General features: G+C 44.1%; 1 protein-coding gene across 1 annotated transcript in view; it reads right to left on the reverse strand.

Annotated features, from left to right (window-relative positions):
* wdr27 (WD repeat domain 27) overlaps nucleotides 1-21,481 on the reverse strand; it is a gene marked incomplete at both ends in the record, with an annotated part of 316,569 nt that overhangs the window by 174,657 nt on the left and 120,431 nt on the right. Inside the window, 4 exons of the mRNA XM_084321236.1 lie at nucleotides 9,707-9,804; nucleotides 13,924-14,045; nucleotides 15,418-15,515; nucleotides 19,302-19,435. Of these exons, the coding sequence (XP_084177362.1) occupies nucleotides 9,707-9,804; nucleotides 13,924-14,045; nucleotides 15,418-15,515; nucleotides 19,302-19,435 (452 nt within the window). The remainder of the gene's footprint in view (nucleotides 1-9,706; nucleotides 9,805-13,923; nucleotides 14,046-15,417; nucleotides 15,516-19,301; nucleotides 19,436-21,481) is intronic.

A 21,481-nucleotide genomic window follows, 5' to 3' on the forward strand; every position in this document is an offset into this window, starting at 1 on the left:
CAGTATCACAGTATCCACATAAGGTGCAGTATGCATAAGGTAGTGTTATTGTCCTACTTCCTATTAGTTCTAGGTCGATGTCTGGCAGCAGTCCCTGCCCACTGTTGTGGAGCCTGATGGCCGCTGGTATGAAGGACTGTCCGAGGCGGTTAGTTGAGTGTCGGGGGGGTATGAGTCTGTGGCTTCCTTGTCACCTTCACCTAATATGTTTTGATCTGGTCAGGTGCGCTGTCACCTAAAATGTTTTGATCTGATCAGGTGCGCTGTCACCTAAAATGTTTTGATCTGATCAGGTGCGCTGTCACTTAATATGTTTTGATCTGGTCAGGTGGGCTGTCACCTAATATGATTTCATCTGGTCAGGTGCGCTGTCGCCTAATATGATTTCATCTGGTCAGGTGCGCTGTCACCTAATGTTAATATGTTTTCATCTGTGTCCACTGACCACTGACACACAGTGGGGGATGTTTTAAAAATATAATTTAATATATAATATAATATAATAATTTGTGCTTCACCTAAAAATTGTCAGCAGCCTCCACTGCTGCGGAGACCATAGTCATCGAAGATATCCCCCAATGTGTGTATGTCTTTCAAATGTTAAATGTTAAATGATAAATGATTAAATGATACACACTGAAATCTACGCTCTCTCATCCTGCTTTCCGCAACTCCTATACTTCCTGAGTAACTTGCCCAACACTGCTTAATGGTTGTTTAAATATTTTACATGGGGGGCATATAATCCACAGGGCACATTTACACACACTGTGACATAATATGAGAAAGTAAACATTACAGTTCTACTTTATAAAATGCTAATTGTAAATATGTTTAAGTCCACTCCACATTACAGTTCTACTTTTGTTTTGATGTGAAAAGTGATGCTGCATAAGGCGACTGCGAGAGCGTCGTTTCTTGACTCTCAGCTGAGAGCGTTGTTCAAGCTACAATATTATAAAATACAATATTATAAAATCCTGTCAGGAAGCGTGCCTCAAAGCATGAATGAACCGGCATTTACCGGCATTTCTAAGCACTTTAAACGCGAACTTTAGCGCACATATAAAGTCACGCTTATTATGATGAATTGAAAATGGGGGACCCTGATGTAAACAAGACGAAAGTCTTTCTCTAGTCATAGCGAGGGGGGCGTACGCGTGGAAACAGCTGTTCGATTTAGCGTCCGCTGCTGCGGGCGTAGCGAGGGGGGCGTGCTAGCGTAGGTCAGCGGCCAATCAGAGCGCAAAACGGGAACCCGGAAACACAAATGCGTTGGTAAAAGCATACACGCACCCGGTCAGCATATGATGTTGCAATAACGAATGCCGTTATTGGTAATCAATCATCAGAAATTACTTCCCCCGTCCCCCCCCCTTTCATGCATTCATGGTGGAACATGATACCGATCATATGCATTTTGATTTTTAACTAGCTTGTGTAGGGCCGAAACGCCAATCGATTTAACGTTATTAGCTTAGCGCCCTATAACTAGCTTTGCAGGAATTACCCCAGACCATTCCGGTATATACAGTATTTCATATTCACGACGCTATAAAAGGGGAACGTATTGATGAAAATACGTAAATTTCTTTATGGCATATTGAAGGGAAGGTTTATACCAGGGGTCTCAAACTCAATTTACCTGGGGGCCGCTGGAGGTAGAGTCTGGGTGAGGCTGGGCCGCATCAGATTTTCCACAAAAAAAGGGTTTCAAGTATTAAAAAAAAAAGTACAACTGATCCAATCTTCTCACAAACTCACTAAAATCTCACAAACACCTGCAACTGAGCATTCTCAGTGGTGTCAGTGGACTCATCCACAGCTATGGAAATGCGCTGTGCATTTTCTTTTTATTCTATCACAAAGCTGTTTAATCAAATCATCAGCCAGTATTTCAGTTATTCTGGTTGCTGTGCTATCTGAGGAGGATTTGCTTTTGTTTGCCTTCAAACATGGTCTCCATCACTTCAGTCATACATTATTTTATTATTTATGCATCAGAGAATGGCTTCTTGTGTTTAGCCAACACCCATGCCACTGAGTGAGGACTTGGTTGCTTTTCCTCGTTGTGACATAGCTTTAACAATAATTCTGCTTGCAGCTTGATATGATTTCATTCCATTTATTTTTGTGGTTCTTATCACTGAATTTTGAGGAAAGGTTGCATCAAAATAACTGTGTTTTGTTTCATAGTGGTGTTTCAAATTGCCACTCTTCACAAGAGCTACCGTTTCTTGGCATAATTAGGCACATTGGTTTGGTGCTGGGAGGATGCACGCATATTTTTCAGTCCATTCACCTTTGAACTGCAGCGATTTTCACTGTGGACTTTTCTTTTACTGGCCATCTTTGAACATGCCACATTTTTCTACTAACTGCCTGCTGGCGAAACTAGGCTACTAGCTACATTTATCTCACATAGATAAAACTGGGAACGAGGTTACTAGCTACAGTACCTGCAGATTAGACTACCTATAGATGCGCTGTCAACTCTCGCTCTGACTGGGACCCGTTGAAAGAGACAACACGCATTCCGTGAAGACCCGCCCTACTCTGCTCTGATTCGCAGACTGTGGGTGGGGGGGAAAACGCTGACGGGACGCTGAATGTGATTGGACCAGAGTAGACAGACACAGACAGTAGTGCAGCCGGACAGGCAGAGCACTGCTTGCAGAGGAGATGGCGGAGAATTTCGAGGATGCCTGCCATACGCACTGGATATATTTTCCTTCCACTTGGTATCACTCCGGAATCACGTTTCAACCAAGTCACTAACATAACGTTGCTGTCATGAGCCTGCGCTATGGTAGCCTACAAGTGATAAAATAAATAAATGAACGACTATTTACTTCACATTAGATTAAGTCGAACTCAACGTTACTTCATTAAACTCTGACACTTTTACCATTCTATTCGCACGCGGTTCTCAATGCTCTGTTAGACGCAAGGTTGCTCACTTCACTGCACGTTGACTCGTGGTGAAGGTGGGTAAGGTACTGAACGTAACTGAATTGAACTAAGCACGGTGTGCGCACCTTGCGCTGTATTTATACTTAAGTGAATATCTAGTCCCAACCTCAGTCCTTGTCTGGTATCACTACGCTGACTCCGGGCATGTTCCGACATGCCTGCAGTTGTCTTTGAACTTGCCGTTGGGGGCTTGCGCGCTGGCGCCTGGGGGCGCTGTCCAATAGGAGAGCGAATATTACTCTGGTCTGAACGCAGGTAAAGGGATATTCCGTGTATATATATAAATAATATACAAAGTATATCAAACAATAAAGGTAGATTCTCAGTTTAATCTGGCCCTTCACAACAATCATAAAGTATTCTGTATTTTATTATGACAAATAATAAACAAACTTGAAACTTGAACTTGTATTGCGATTGTAATAATTGTGAATGAAGACTGCTGAAACCAAAGATCATCTTGGAAAGAAAATCATAGAATTCAGTAAATAAATTAAATGTTTGCCTCATTTAGTCATTAAGCGATTCGGGGCCAACCACGTATGTATACGTGATTGGGAGCCAGCGCTTGACGGCCAACCACGTATATATACGTGACGCGTTAAGCTTGTTTTTGTTTTTATTCCATTTTAATATCCCGGATGTTGTCACAGAGCTGTATTTTGGCTGGAAGGGCATATTGGGACTCTGAACGTGCAGTACCGGCCAGATCCTGGTATTGGCGCTGTCTCGAGAATGCAGTTTTCCCTGTTGCAGACCGGGTGTCGCTTTTTTTTAGCTTTTCTGTTAGCCTAAAGCTATGGCTTCACCAGATCGCCTGGAATACTTTTTGCGACGCCGAATTCAGTATGCAGTAAAGGAATAATAGCATCAGCCAATGGACATATCGATCTACCAGATGGCGATCAAATAACTGGGAAATTCTTTTTGGAATCCAACCGGCCACAGGTAAGAGCAATTTGACGTAAATTTCAGCCTGATCGGGCCTTGTTCTCATAGCCGTCCACCCGGTCAGCGCGTATGCTTTTACCAGCGCATTCGTGTTTCCGGGTTCCCGTTTTGCGCTCTGATTGGCCGCTGACCTACGCTAGCACGCCCCCCTCGCTACGCCCGCAGCAGCAGACGCTAAATCGAACAACTGTTTCCACGCGTACGCCCCCCTCGCTATGAGTGACGCACAAACAGCTGTTTCCGCATGCTCAAGTTCTCCGCGTGCTAAAGTCGAAATCGAACAGCTGTTTCCGCAGGACAATAACAGAAATAATAATAACAATAATGACAGTCCAGTAATTAAATCAGAATGAAAGTAGACTAAATGACATAAAAATTATAAATACAATACATGGGCTCGCGCTCGCTCTTCCCCCCCAACCCCATGTCAGAGACGAAGCCTCTCGAAGTCTCCTTGTCATAAAATAATTTGTGAAACCTGTGGTGCTCAAGTGGAACATCTAATGAGCCTTCAAAGCTGCTCTTATTTGTAAATAGAAGAAAAAAGTGGAACTGGTGAGGTCAAATTTGTTGGATATATCTCGAAGACTGCGGAGACCATAGTCATCGAAGATATCCCCCAATGTGTGTATGTCTTTCAAATGTTAAATGTTAAATGATAAATGATTAAATGATACACACTGAAATCTACGCTCTCTCATCCTGCTTTCCGCAACTCCTATACTTCCTGAGTAACTTGCCCAACACTGCTTAATGGTTGTTTAAATATTTTACATGGGGGGCGTATAATCCACAGGGCACATTTACACACACTGTGACATAATATGAGAAAGTCCACATTCCAGTTCTACTTTTGTTTTGATGTGAAAAGGGATGCTGCACTTAGCACTGACTGAGAAAGTAAACATTACAGTTCTACTTCATAAAATGCTAATTGTAAATATGTTTAAGTCCACTCCACATTACAGTTCTACTTTTGTTTTGATGTGAAAAGTGATGCTGCATAAGGCGACTGCGAGAGCGTTGTTTCTTGACTCTCAGCTGAGAGCGTTGTCAAGCTACAATATTATAAAATACAATATTATAAAATCCTGTCAGGAAGCGTGCCTCAAAGCATGAATGAACCGGCATTTACCGGCATTTCTAAGCACTTTAAACGCGAACTTTAGCGCACATATAAAGTCACGCTTATTATGATGAATTGAAAATGGGGGACCCTGATGTAAACAAGACGAAAGTCTTTCTCTGGCCTGCATCCCCTTAACAATTGTATGTATTGAGCTGTACTGTAGCACGCGGAAACAGCTGTTTGTGCGTCACTCATAGCGAGTCACGCTTATTATGATGAATTGAAAATGGGGGACCCTGATGTAAACAAGACGAAAGTCTTTCTCTAGTCATAGCGAGGGGGGCGTACGCGTGGAAACAGCTGTTCGATTTAGCGTCCGCTGCTGCGGGCGTAGCGAGGGGGGCGTGCTAGCGTAGGTCAGCGGCCAATCAGAGCGCAAAACGGGAACCCGGAAACACAAATGCGTTGGTAAAAGCATACACGCACCCGGTCAGCATATGATGTTGCAATAACGAATGCCGTTATTGGTAATCAATAATCAGAAATTACTTCCCCCGTCCCCCCCCCTTTCATGCATTCATGGTGGAACATGATACCGATCATATGCATTTTGATTTTTAACTAGCTTGTGTAGGGCCGAAACGCCAATCGATTTAACGTTATTAGCTTAGCGCCCTATAACTAGCTTTGCAGGAATTACCCCAGACCATTCCGGTATATACAGTATTTCATATTCACGACGCTATAAAAGGGGAACGTATTGATGAAAATACGTAAATTTCTTTATGGCATATTGAAGGGAAGGTTTATACCAGGGGTCTCAAACTCAATTTACCTGGGGGCCGCTGGAGGTAGAGTCTGGGTGAGGCTGGGCCGCATCAGATTTTCCACAAAAAAAGGGTTTCAAGTATTAAAAAAAAAAGTACAACTGATCCAATCTTCTCACAAACTCACTAAAATCTCACAAACACCTGCAACTGAGCATTCTCAGTGGTGTCAGTGGACTCATCCACAGCTATGGAAATGCGCTGTGCATTTTTTTTTTATTCTATCACAAAGCTGTTTAATCAAATCATCAGCCAGTATTTCAGTTATTCTGGTTGCTGTGCTATCTGAGGAGGATTTGCTTTTGTTTGCCTTCAAACATGGTCTCCATCACTTCAGTCATACATTATTTTATTATTTATGCATCAGAGAATGGCTTCTTGTGTTTAGCCAACACCCATGCCACTGAGTGAGGACTTGGTTGCTTTTCCTCGTTGTGACATAGCTTTAACAATAATTCTGCTTGCAGCTTGATATGATTTCATTCCATTTATTTTTGTGGTTCTTATCACTGAATTTTGAGGAAAGGTTGCATCAAAATAACTGTTTTGTTTCATAGTGGTGTTTCAAATTGCCACTCTTCACAAGAGCTACCGTTTCTTGGCATAATTAGGCACATTGGTTTGGTGCTGGGAGGATGCACGCATATTTTTCAGTCCATTCACCTTTGAACTGCAGCGATTTTCACTGTCGACTTTTCTTTTACTGGCCATCTTTGAACATGCCACATTTTTCTACTAACTGCCTGCTGGCGAAACTAGGCTACTAGCTACATTTATCTCACATAGATAAAACTGGGAACGAGGTTACTAGCTACAGTACCTGCAGATTAGACTACCTATAGATGCGCTGTCAACTCTCGCTCTGACTGGGACCCGTTGAAAGAGACAACACGCATTCCGTGAAGACCCGCCCTACTCTGCTCTGATTCGCAGACTGTGGGTGGGGGGGAAAACGCTGACGGGACGCTGAATGTGATTGGACCAGAGTAGACAGACACAGACAGTAGTGCAGCCGGACAGGCAGAGCACTGCTTGCAGAGGAGATAGCGGAGAATTTCGAGGATGCCTGCCATACGCACTGGATATATTTTCCTTCCACTTGGTATCACTCCGGAATCACGTTTCAACCAAGTCACTAACATAACGTTGCTGTCATGAGCCTGCGCTATGGTAGCCTACAAGTGATAAAATAAATAAAACATCCAACTCGCACAACGGCGCGGCAAAAAGTTGCGCGCGGGCCGCACTAACACTAGACTTTGATGTCAAGTAGGGGGCCGCAAAATATCATCCAGCGGGCCGCAATTGGCCCGTGAGCCACGAGTTTGAGACCCCTGGTTTATACTGTCAATTGACAATGACAATGGACACATAGCAATAACATAAAATATAGATTTAGCTCTACAAACAACTTCACGCACAGAGAAAACTTGTAATGAAAAGCTGGCCTCATAGAGTGGGGCCCGTCTAATCCCAATGGCCCCGAATGTGTTAAGCTACTACGCTATAAATTATGTTTGTCTCTGGTAAACAAGAATACCCTGAAGACTCTAGCAGGAGCACTCATTCAAGGGTACTACGACTATGCTTGCACCTCATGGTACCAAAGCACCTCAAAGGCACTAAAAAACAAATTACAAACATCTCAAAACAAGCTAGTCAGACTACTACTTGACCTGACTCCTAGAACCCACCTCACCCCTGCCCACTTTGACAACCTAGGATGGCTTAGAGTAGACGACAGAGTACAGCAACTTGCAATGGGCCTGGTCTACAAGATACACTACGCGACCAAGGTACCCATGTACATGTCAAAATACTTCCCAAAGGTCAGTGAATACCACGATCACAACACCAGAGGGAGCTCCACAAATCATGTAAAACCCAGATTCGGCTCAAACAAGGGACTAAACACGTTTCGCAATTATGCCACATCAATGTGGAACGCCCTGCCTAAAGCTGTAAAGGAATGTGAATCACTACCCACCTTCAAAAACACTCTCAAAAAACACCTACGTGAGACTGCAATTCGAAACTGGCCCCTACAAATGTCCTAACCTAGTTGTACAGTAAATGACCAAGTAAGGCTTTGTCAACATTCCAATGTACAGTGTAAAATGTGTGTGTGTCCCCTACCCAACCCCCCCCCCCCCCCCCCCCCCCACCTCCAATGTACAGCCCTCACCCAACCCACCCAACCCCACCCCACCAACCTCCTCCAATGTACAGTTTCTACGCCAAATGTATATACACTCCTTTTCTGGACACTTTTGTATCACAAACAGTACTGTATTTGCAAATCTGATATGTCATAAATGTATAGATGTAGCAGTACTGTCTATCTGTATGTCATGTATGTCATATATGTTATGATGAATTGAAAATGGGGGACCCTGGTGGAAACAAGACGAAAGTCTTTCTCTGGTCTGCATCCCCTTAACAATTGTATGTATTGAGATGTACTGTACTGTACCCATTCTGCAATCTGTTAATAAACTTTTCAATCAATTCAATCAATCAATCAATCAATGTTGGTATTACATGAACACCACATGAAAGAATACTTTATAACAATGGTTTATAAAAAATGGAGGGCCCGTCCGAGAACGACCTAGATGATTATAGCAACCTTCTAGCAGGCAGTGATCTCCTCTAGTTCTCTCTCAACCTTAGCTAGCTTCATTGGGTCTCATTCCCGAATATAGTTCTCTTGGAAGACTTATTTTGGAACCGACTGAGACAGAATCTACGACAAGTTCACTCTGAGTCCCCAACGCGTGGTGAGATGCCCACGCGATGAGGAATGTCACCGCTCTGAAACATGAACGCGCGTTGCCGTCTAGGTAATTTGCATACAAAACGCCTCCAGAGCTCCTTATAAGGCAGGCTCTGTGCCTTGTGCAAATGAAATAGAGGAAAGTCGAGGGTTTAGCCACACCTGTCCAGCTCATTAAAGTCGAGGGTTTAGCCACACCTGTCCAGCTCATTAAAGTCGAGGGTTTAGCCACACCTGTCCAGCTCATTAAATGCAACAAATGATGCAGCCGTGTGAAAATGGTGGCGGAAGCGCTTTGCGACAGATCAAAATGAGATTAGATTAATGTATTGTCATCATTATACAGAATACAGGCTACTACTCGTGACCACCTGCCGCAGCGCAGGAATGCAAGTTATAGCTATATCAAACAAATGTCTGTCCCATTAATCATGGGATATATTGCATGTTGGCTCTAACCTGCATTCTTTCAAATGTATAATTAATCAATAGAACAGATATGTAACAAATAAGAAATACAAATTCCACAGAAGGCATTAAATAATTATTATTTTCAATAATTTCACAATAATTGCATAATTATGTTTGAATATCTGAGTAATTAAAGTAATTATACATTTGTTCAAAATAGCTGGTTCGGATATGGTTAATCCAGCTGCCCTGTGATCAGATGAATCCATATTATTTATTTTTCCGACATCCGCGTAATTTCTTATCATACAAATATTGTCATATTTATTTTAATTATGATTAAGTAATTAATTCCAAGGAGGCCTGTAGGGTTGACATGAAGGAATCACTATGATTCCTCCCAAATAAAGCCATTAAGAACATGGAGAACACAGTCTGTCAAGTTAATACAATTTTCAATCAGTCAATCAATCATAAGTGTGCTCCTCAGCACTCTTAAATCTGCTCTCAGCCACGGCCGAATCCGATCTCAGGGAAATTTGGGGAATCTCGCTACCAGCCCTAATATGTCTTAAATCGGCAGAAATTTGCCTGAGAGCAAATTTCTTGTCGTAAATCCGTTCGGGAATGAGACCCATTGTGTTTAAAGTACATCATGTTCTCATTTGGGCTGTGATTCTATAGTACATTAAAACCAACCTAAGTGTACGAAGGTCCCAAAGCTTGACACCATCCGTGACCGCGCTGGTGATGAAGAGGTTGTAGGAATCTGGAGCCTGTGTGCTGAACACGGAGCCCTGTGGAACACACACATGAAAAACACCAGGTCAGCAACTCCCCCGACTGAAACTGTCAATTTGGTTCTTGCATTCCTACGACACCGAAACATTCTGTTGATGCCTATTCTTTAATTTTGCAGATAGCTTCCATATAATAACTCCAGCTATTACACAAGCAAGAGTGACAGTCAGAGAAAAGGGAGGGGGCTTGGGGAGGGTGGCAGCTTGGGGCACTGAGGGTCACCACACGAGACGTCCCACACCAAGACGGATGAGACCGAGAAGATCTTCAGCACTCAACAGAACAAACACAGACTGATCCAACATGCTAATGCATCTACTCTGGGACTTATGGCGATCATAGGATGGCAAGCGACGTGGGGGTATTTTGTTTGGTTTTCCAGTAAGAGTGTGGGAAGGTGACTCCGAGAGGGCACTTCCAGTTTAGTTTTCCGAGAAGCGCTCCGCTCTGACGATGTCCAGGTGATCCTACGGTCGGAAAGTTGAAGTGGGGGAAAATGTAATCTCAGTGAATGTTAATTTTACCGGCTTTGATATGTAGTGTAATTAAACAGCCAGCAACCAGCAAGGGTCCCCCAAATGTGGTTTAGTGGAGCACTAGGAAGAGGAGGAGAGAGTAGGTGGAGCGGAGGGGGCTGTTATGTACAGCCGTCTGCAGGCAGGGGCGATCCCTTTGATCCTCAGGCATTAACCGGTCAGCGCCCAGACCCCCAGGGGCCCCCAGACCCCCAGGGGCCCCCAGACCCCCAGGGGCCCCCAGGCCGAGGACCCCACACTGACGTAACGCACAAGCTGAGTCAACATGCCACAGGCCGTCCACAATGCACAGCGCACAATAGCTGGCGTGACAGGGTGCAGGTGTCCTTGGGACAACGGGGCTTGGGTTGGGTGCTTCTGGGAAGTGTGGGTGCTTCTAGGAATAGTATGGCCCAGCTGAAGGTGCGCCGGGTTGCGTTAATGCATTTAATCCAGCCAACTAGGTGCAGTGTACCCAGATAATCCAGGTGACGTAGCAATGTCTGCATTGGGCCAGGTCTGTGTTGAGCTGCCGGGACCTCTCTTCGGTACACATATCAGTGAGTACAAAATGAAACGTCGCTCAAATTCACCCAGTGCCATGAACCTTCCTGTATTCCAATGAGAATTATACTGTATAAACCTATGTAAAATGTGTGAATAATGCCCCCCAAAAATCTTGTGAAGAAGAAGGAAAACATTGTGGATTGTGAATCTTGTTACAGCGCTGGCTGGGATTCATACAATTTGGAGGCGAAGTCAGAAACGTTCAATCCCTGAATAAATTGCAACATGTTGAATTAATTTGACAGATATATGGACGCTGAAATAATAAGCGTAACCTATAGGCTTGTGTTATTTATTTGACTTGACATGTATGCATTTATTGTGCACATGATATTTCCATATGGGCCGATGCAGTAACACTTCTTGATGTATTACATCCTTCGCAGCGGGATACGGCGGCCGTGAATCCAGCCATTGTCTAGTTGTTGAGACACCCGACTAATCGGGGCCACATTGGTCTGAGGTAATATTGTGGGAGTGAAGCCACACACAAACCAAGGGCACATCATGGAATGTGATTATGCAAAGGCCATCGGATCCAGCTTGGAATCTCCTCCAGCCATCTCCCATGTCAGTCTTAATCCCGGTGCACCAGGGATTTATATCCAGACACTCCACAAGATGAACGATGCCGATGATTACTCGTCCTGTCACATCTGTCATGGAAACACTTGGGTAGAAAAAGTGTTTTTCGCTGCAGCCTTGTGCCGTCGAACCATAAACTGACACTTTCATCTCAACACAAGGGATTTCTCTCTTATGTAAGATTAGCAGAGGTCTTATGTAACACTAGTAGGATCTGCCAAAGCGACGACCCTCTAAGTAAGATGGATGATGGGCTATCATTGTACCACTTCATGCCAGCCAAAGCCAAAGTCTTTGCTCCCAGGCCTTTGGTCTCTTCAATCTGTCTGCCTGTGGAATGATGACATCACTCTGACGCAAAGGAGATTCATTTAGAACACTGCTGATGCACGCTTCACGTTGACACTCTTTAACCCTTTCACTACCACACTACAAAGAGTTGACTGTCTCTAGTGTGGTAGTGAAAGGGTTAACCGCCTGTAGTACTGTGTGGTAGTGAAAGGGTTAACCCTTTGTAGTGTGGTAGTGAAAGGGTTCATCCGTTGTAGCTTCATGAAAGTTGCTGCTTCAAACTTCAAACTGACTAGAGATGATTTCCTGTAGGATTTGTTGCAGTGTATTTGCTAGTACTGTATCATCAACTGAAATCAGTACTCAGTTCTAGAATGTTTATGTTTGTTTTTGTGGTTGAAACTGTCTATATTTTAGTCATCTAAACTGAAATATACCTACATTTACATCACAACTCCAAACTGTTCAGGCTGTAGTTATCAGATGGCAAAAGCAACTGGGAACATTCATTAATCTTCAACAAAAATGTCATCATCTGCAAACGTTCACTTTTCCAAATTTAAACCAACTTTAAATACCTATTAAGTGCCATCCTTCGAGGAAGTTATGTGATTTCCATCTTGCATAGTTAAAAGTGAGCTATTGAGATCTGAGGTGAGCCCTATGTAGGAGGCCTCATGAATACAGAATATTATGTCATGTGAATATACTTGTATGGTAGACCCCCGAATGGCATTTTGTAAGTGACAGGGAAAGTTTACTGACTTGGGGGCGGGACTCACCAGGTCAATTGGAGCGTCACTGCTAAGTGCAAGCAGCTGTGCCCAGCCGGCCACGCTGAGAGCGCTTTGAGGACACCAGTGCCTCGTTTGGCGCCTCGTTTGCGCCTCGCGTTTGTTGTAATTAAACATTGCCAGTAAAAGGCTGTCGTGGCTGCAGAGCCTCAATTTCTTTTTGGTTTCGCTCTTGGTTTGTTTGCCACGTTGTTTGGTTGTGAATCAACCACCACCACAACCTCGAACACTGACTGCAAAGATCAAGCCGGGCCCGCTCATCGGGCAGCTCGAAGCGCACTCGCCCAAGTCAAAGTGGTGAGACTGTGCTCTCCGTTAGAATAGCAATATATTTGCATTCATCAGGCTTAGTTAATATCATGGTTCGAGTCAAAACACATGTAGGGATAGATGAAGTTTCACGGTTGGGATTTAGGACTCTTGGTTACCATTAGTGATAGCTTCATCATGCTTAACAATGTTACCCCTAGACAAGCGAGTCAGGGGCTTGGTTCGTAAAATAACACATTTCATAATTGAATGGGCTATGTAGAATAAAAAATATCAAGCACCACACAGGAGCAGTTAGGGGTTAAGTGTCTTGCTCAAGGACACACAGCCGGGTAGAGCCGGAATTTAACCCAGGAACCTTCCGATTACCAGACAACTGCTTTACCTCCTGAGCCACTGTCGCACAATATATGAAATGGCATTTCATATATTGTGACAGAAGTTAGACAGGAGCTGCTCAGAGGACTGTGGTTGTACTTAGCAGCCCCCGGTGTGAATGTGTGGAACTGTGCGAAAGAATCTGTAACAAGTGTGAATTCACAATAGCTGCAATCTTTTTGTGACAGCCCCCACCCATTACCATGCCCCCTTTTAACCTATTGGCGTGAACACACACACACACACACACACACACACACACACACACACACACACACACACACACACACACACACACACACACACACACACACACACACACACACACACACACACACACACACACACACACACACACACACACACACACACACACACACACACACACACACACACACACACACACACACACACACACACACACACACACACACACACACACACACACACACACACACACACACACACACGACCTCCATTCCAGCCTTGAAAAATTCCAGCCTCCTAGGGCAAAACCTGTTGCTTCTAGAGTGGGGAATCTTTTGTGGACCAACCGACCAACTGACTGACCAACAGAGCTGCTGGTCGCAGCTAAAAAGAGACTCTGTCTCTTTCCTTGATAAGTAAAGGTTAATCATTTACATAAAATAAAATGATCATTACTATTATTATTATTATTAAAGTCCCACTCCCAACTGAGAGAACCTGACCTTACCTTGTTCTGCGTTACCCAGTGGGCAGCTCTGCTGTGGGCGTCAGGCAGCTCTGATGCAACTGTAGCCTTGTTCATATCAAAGACCTGAACGGACCGGTCTGCGCCACACACCAGCACCATGTCTGGAATAGCTGCTCAGGACAGTTTTCATCGGTCATCGGAGCAGGTCCTATCATACATTATGTACGGTATAGTGACAGTATACGCCCACTATAGTCACTGCATTGTTGGCTACTATTCCTTACAGGACCTGCCTAGAATGAAGGAGCCAGCAAATGTTCTGTGAAACAGTCTTGGAAGAGGATAATGTAGAAAACACAGTTACAAGGTTCCCCCGTCTGAGCCAAGAACAGAAACCCAATACCTTGCAATCATCCTACGTGACAACGCTCATCCCGCTCCACACCACATACTCTACTGCTGCTCACTAAGCCAACGGTGATATGTTCCATCATTCTGAACCCAACGTTAGAACACTTTATTTTAATGTTAAATAAGGACGATCCCTTCGTGCTACATAAGGATGGAATTTAAATGTTTGAGGTTGGATCGGATCCTCTGTCCATTTAGCCTACACACCCACACGCGCGCGCGCACACACACACACACACACACACACACACACACACACACACACACACACACACACACACACACACACACACACACACACACACACACACACACACACACACACACACACACACACACACACACACACACACACACACACACACACACACACACACACACACACACACACACACACACCACACACACACACACACACACACACACACACACACACACAATCGAATTATCTGAGGTATAAAGGAGGGATGAATACATTTCAAAGTAAACTCATGAATAATGGATGAAAATCACAAGAGATTGGACAATTTTACGTAATCACCTACTGGTAATATCCACTTTCCACTTAGGCTACGCCAAGCACAGTGGTGCATTGGTGCCTAATGAAAGGACCTCACTCACTGCTGTAAATGGGCTTCGGGGTTCAGTGGATTTATTAGAAAATAAATTTATTGTAAAACCTTTAACAGGGAGTCGGAGTGGAGACATTCCTGAAAACTTAAAGACACTTGGATGATTTACAGTTGGGGTCAGCTATGGCAGCCATCAAGCAATACATGAAAGTGCTATTAAAGCTCCAAATTCCAATCCAGAATTGTCTTTAGTGTTTTAATTATGTGTATCTTGAAGGGAAGAATTTAGGCTTTGGCAAAAAAATTATATATTTGTTCAACCAATCACAGTCATCCAGAGTGCCATTGCTGTCCAGAGCAACAATAAAAGTGTGTTCCTGTGCTCTGCTGGGACTATGTACAAGGTTTTGATGTAATTTCAGTTAATAAGATTAAACACAAAATAAATGCTTACAAGATTATGTGAGCCTTTCTGTGGCAACAAGTACATAATACCGATTGTGTATCATCAAATGCTCTACAGTGGCTGGAAGGCATTATGAAAGGATACAGGAGTAGAAATCGTTGATTGCAGACAAGGCAGTGATGTCCGTTGCTGACGTTGTCTCAAAGCGTCTTACTAATTGGATGACACTATTTTGCTGATATCTAAAATAAAAAGGAAATACAAAGTTAGTGGCATCCAACCTAACCCAATGAAGCTCAGAATTACATCTTATAGCCTGACATTTAGAATTTTACATTTAGTCATTTAGCTGACACTTTTATCCAAAGTGACTTGCAAGTTCTGTAAAACAAGTCAGCAGGAAGGGCTCAACTCTGGCAGCTAAGGGTCAGTGATATTGTTCGTCAAACAGTGTCGAACTTGAGTGTTACACTCTGAGTGCATAGTAGTATAGACATATTAGCATAGTAGGTGGTAGTAGTATAGGCACAGTAGATTACTTAGTAGCAAAGTACATCATAGTAAAAGACAGTAAGAAGGTTAGTGTTATATTATTTATTATTATAAAAAAATTTAAATCGTCAAAGATCAAATATGCAGAGCGTAGGGGTCTTGAGGGTGTGTAATTAGAAGATGCAGAGCGTAGGGGTCTGGAGGGTGTGTAGTTAGAAGATACAGAAGGTAGGGGTCTGGAGGGTGTGTAGTTAGAAGGTGCAGCACGTAGGGGTCTTGAGGGTGTGTAGTTAGAAGATGCAGCGTGTAGGGGTCTTGAGGGTGTGTAGTTAGAAGATGCAGAGCGTAGGGGTCTTGAGGGTGTGTAGTTAGAAGATACAGAAGGTAGGGGTCTGGAGGTTGTGTAGTTAGAAGGTGCAGCACGTAGGGGTGTGGAGGGTGTGTAGTTAGATTGAAGATGCAGAGTGTAGGGGTCTTGAGGGTGTGTAGTTAGAAGGTGCAGCACGTAGGGGTCTGGAGGGTGTGTAGTTAGAAGATGCAGAGCGTAGGGGTCTGGAGGGTGTGTAGTTAGATTGAAGATGCAGAGCGTAGGGGTGTGGAGGGTGTGTAGTTAGAAGATGCAGCGTGTAGGGGTCTTGAGGGTGTGTAGTTAGAAGATGCAGAGCGTAGGGGTCTGGAGGGTGTGTAGTTAGAAGATGCAGAGCGGAGGGGTTTGAGGGTGTGTAGTTAGATTGAAGAGGCAGAGCGTAGGGGTGTGGAAGGTGTGTAGTTAGAAGGTGCAGCACGTAGGGGTCTGGAGGGTGTGTAGTTAGAAGATGCAGCGCGTAGGGGTCTTGAGGGTGTGTAGTTAAAGATGCAGAGTGTAGGGGTCTTGAGGTTGTGTAGTTAGATTGAAGATGCAGCGTGTAGGGGTCTGGAGGGTGTGTAGTTAGAAGATGCAGAGCGTAGGGGTCTGGAGGTTGTGTAGTTAGATTGAAGATGCAGCGTGTAGGGGTCTTGAGGGTGTGTAGTTAGAAGATGCAGCGTGTAGGGGTCTTGAGGGTGTGTAGTTAGAAGATGCAGAGCGGAGGGGTTTGAGGGTGTGTAGTTAGATTGAAGATGCAGAGCGTAGGGGTGTGGAGGGTGTGTAGTTAGAAGGTGCAGCACGTAGGGGTCTGGAGGGTGTGTAGTTAGAAGATGCAGCGCGTAGGGGTCTTGAGGGTGTGTAGTTAAAGATGCAGAGTGTAGGGGTCTTGATATGATATGATATTTTCATTTATAATGGGCCCCCCAGCCAATTTTTACATCGGTCTGGGGCGCAGCCAAAAATAATAATAATAATAATAATTTATTTTTAAAGTTAGAGACTATTGAGCGGAGGTATGAGGGAGGCGTTCCCCTCGCTGCACAGTATGCCAGGTCAAGAACCTCGAAGTGGATTCGTCTGGCGATGGGAAGCCAGTGCAGCTCTCTAAGAAGTGGAGTGACGTGGGCTGACTTTGGTAGATTGGAGATCAGGCCTTTAGATTTTAGATAGATTTTAGTCTGCTATTCACCAGGTCACATTATGGGGGGGGTTCTATGTCCAAGCTATGCACACAAAAAAAAAAAAAAAAGCTTGTTGGATTACTCATGGAAAACAGCTTTGCAAACAAAGTAACTTGCTGCTAGCATACTCATTGGTTTGAACATTAACATGCTAACAGAGTGTTCAAAGTTTCTGATGAAACAAAATATAAAGGCTAAAATTCCAAACATCAAGTAGCTTCTTTAACTAAAGATGACCCTACTGCATGTAAAAAGAGTAAGTCAGTCTAATTCCTGCCTTTACTGAATGAATGAAAACTTTATTTAACAGATTGCAGAATGGGTACAATACAGTACGGCTCAATACATACAATTGTTAAGGGGATGCAGACCTGAGAAAGACGTTTGTCTTGTTTCCATCAGGGTCCCCCATTTTCAATTCATATAGACATTTATGACATACACAACATACATGACATTTATGGCATAGGGTACTCTCATCTCTCCCACAGCGATGCAGAGCTGCAGTGTGTTGATTTGATGATCAGCCAGAGATAGTTAGCCAAATAAGAGGCTTCATCTTGTTCCTAAATAACCTCTCGCTCCTTCTACTGACTGATGACAGGTCGGCATGTGTTTGTCGTTCACAAGTTTCACAGTGGTAATAACAACCCCACTGATTGAATGAGGAAGTGGTGGCATGCTCTGCTGAACGAGGGTCTGGAGGCCCTTTGCTTTCAATCCTCCCCTGGCCTCCGCAATAAGCCCTGACAGCTTACAGCCCACGGCCGGGCAGTGTGGGTGGTGTCGAGTGTCAGCACTGGGCCTGTGGTTGAAACTGACTACCCCCCCCCCCAATAAAATCAGCTTGATGTAATCAAGTCTGCTTCATGACCAGATGCCACGAGTGTCACGATACACGTCCCCTTGTGATCACTTTTAAACTGGCCACGATCAATGTATTTGTGTTAATAGCTACATGCACGGATACTTATCACTTTACTGACAAAACTGGAATTCGTTCATTGCAGCCAAAGGCCATTTTCTTTGCGTGGTCTTCTTGTTGGAATTTCTATGTGCTTGTCTGCCTGGCCACAAATACTAAACAAAAACACTCAGATGAAGGTCTTCGCCCTCTGCGTCTTGTCATCCAAGGCACCCAACACTTGGTTGGTCGTTGCTCAATGTGTATTGACCTTGGGAGAGACTCACTAGCCTACAGTCAGGATATATCTGAACAGTGAGCATTGCTGTGTTTGAATAAAGGATCTCTGCTTAGCCACCTGATAAGTGTCTGGAGTGATTGCAAAACTTCAACTAACCAGGTTGCTTCTAAACTCTGCAGGTCCGTCCTACTGTACATGCACTTTTTGTTGATCGTCTATTGTCCCTTGCTTTGATTGAGAAGCTGCTTTGCTACATCTTGCCTCTTCATCCAGGTGGTGTAGCTATCTGTTTATCTGAATGTGTTGCTTTGCTTCAAGGTTTGTGTGTGTTAAGATCAATACTACATAGCTTGTTGCACAGGCCCTATAATATCTCTACTGTATGTCTAGGAGCTGGTTGTGTTTACTTGACAATTTTGTTATGTGTAATTGCTGTCTGGCGGCCAGAATAGGTCCTGCACTTCTTGCTATGTGGGCTGATTAGTTTGTGGCCTTTGTTTGTTGATATATTATGTTGTCAAAGCAATTATAGTTCTCTGCAATGTAAGGCAGGCTGAATAAACTACTGTAGGTTAGTGGGGTTAACGTTCTAAAAATACATAAATATTTCAAGATGAGGCTGCAGAAATATGATTAAGTTGCACGAAAGAGAAAAAAAATAAAAACATGGCTTCCAAGGTTAAAAAATAAAAATAAAAAAACAGTACATCGAATTACAGGGTATTACATGACTTAATACGTAACATTTAATATCAAAAACATAATTATGGGTGACTAGGCCTATTTGAATAGCACTTTATCACAGAATAGCACGTCATAAGCACTCTACTATACAATGTAGCTACTGTTGCTAAATGTAATTACCTTTTGATGTCATCTTTTGTGTTATCCAGGTGATACAGGTACAGGTACACAGAGCTCCCAGAAGCCAAGAGCAGGAATTTATCTAAGTAGTAAAACTGGGCACTTCTGATGGGTTTGGAGAACTTGTCGCTGCTCTATAACATAGAAAGGAAACAAAGTTCTGATTAATAACTTCAACAATGATATTTTGTTTTGAAAACAATGTTGCCACAATTTGGATGGGTTTCAATATGGATGTGCCTGTGTTGCCCCTGAGCCGCACTGAGCTGCTGCACCATAAGGATAAAACATGTGCTGCGCAAAAATAAAGTACAACAGGGCTTTACGAAGAAACCATGGCACTCCAATAATAATAATAATAATAATAAACTTTATTTGTTTAGCACCTTTCATACAGAAACTGCAGCTCAAAGTGCTTCACAACAGAAAGAAGACAGGCATAAAATGAGCACATAAAGTGCAGACATATAAAATCATACTGTAGTTTTTCACATTAGGATCTAACATCCCAACAGGCCACCTTGTTTATGTCCAATGACAAAAGGGTGTTTCAAACAAAAATGTCCGGATGCCATTTTCCCAAATCAGCATGGCTGTGAGTGTGAGTCTTTTACCAGTTAACAAGTCTGGCCATGGACTGATCACTAGCATGGCTAACAAATGCAAATATATTGTAATCTGCCACATTGCTCTGATCAGGATTAAGTTCCCTTTTGCTCCTCTGATGCACACAGTTGAGAAATCGCCCCAAAAACATACAAAAACAGAGGAAGGGGGGCGCCCCAGTGGCGAACCACATAACGCGCCGAGTCACGGCACGGCCGACCCGGGTTCGATTCCCGAACCTGTCGTTATTTGTTGAATGTCTTCCCCCCACTCTGTCTCCCGTTTCACCCCTCTCTCTCTCTACTGGACTGCCCAGTAGAATAAAGCGATAAACGCTAAAAAATTTATCTTTACAAAAACAGAGGAAGGGGAGAATGAAGGGAACGAAGGGTCAAGGTGAGATTTTCTGTGGCAGATTTTTCAACACAACATGACTTCCAACCCATCTTTTAACGCAATTCCGCCTGTCAACCCACACAGTCAACTGGAGTGATCCGCTACATATGGTGTCAGCTTCCCAAGGTCAATAAAACACCACATTTTACTGTGATTGTGCATCCAATAATCCTAATTTAGGGCCTGGCTGTACCAGCACGGCCTTCTGCCCAGGCTTCTTTGGCTCTTCACAGTTTACGAGTTCCCCATGACTAGTGTGGAGGGCATCAAGAGGAAAATCAACAAGCACCTGCAGAGATGGTTGGGAATTCCCCCAAGCCGATCTGGGCAACTACAGCTCCCCTTGTCATCAACTGTGGAGGAATTCAAGGTGGCAAAATGAGGCCAATGACGGCCTGGTAAAGCAAGCAGGTGTCACAACCAGATCTCGGGGAGCAAGTGGGCGGCCGACGCAACTGTAGAGCAGGCAGTGAGTTCTCTGAAGCTGCAAAACGTCACAGGAAACCTGTGCGTCGGGCGGCATGACCTTGGCTCCATACACTTCCAGCGATGGGGAAACAGAAGTGGAAGGAACTGGCGAGACCTGGTCCAGGCAGAAGTATGGGCCCATGAGGAGGAAAAGCGGATTTCAAGGACAGTGGAACAAGGATCCCAGGGCACATGGACATGCTTGCGCTTGGGCAGAGCTGTGGAGACTGGAACCCTCCTGTGTTTCTTTGCGATCCGTGTTATGACACCCCTTCCTTCGCCATTGCATCTGCACACATGGGGACTGAGAGAGGACCTGCACTTCAAGCTGTGGTCAAAAAGGGGACACTGGCACACATACTGTCTGGATGTAAAACATATATAACTCGAGGGCGGTATAGGCGGCACCATGATGAGGTGCTTCTGTCGCTTGCTGACACAGAAGGCCATCACCTTAATCAAGGAGGGAGCCAGGCCTTTCTCAACCAAAAGACCAAAGCCCAATCTGCAGCAAACTGCCAGGTCCTAGGAGATGAGGACGGGGGAAGGAGGTTGCAGTTCGCGGAAGTGGAGCACACAACCCTCTGTCCAGACATTGTATTGTGGTCAACCGAAGACCGGAAAATAATTCTGGTTAAGCTGACCGTGCCATGGGAAGAGGCCCACGAGAGAAAGGCCTTGAAGTACCAAGGACAAGAGAAGGCAAGCAT

This window comes from Notolepis coatsorum (assembly GCF_963971535.1).
Source record: "Notolepis coatsorum genome assembly, chromosome: 9".
In the NCBI taxonomy this organism is placed as follows: Eukaryota; Metazoa; Chordata; class Actinopteri; order Aulopiformes; family Paralepididae; genus Notolepis; species Notolepis coatsorum.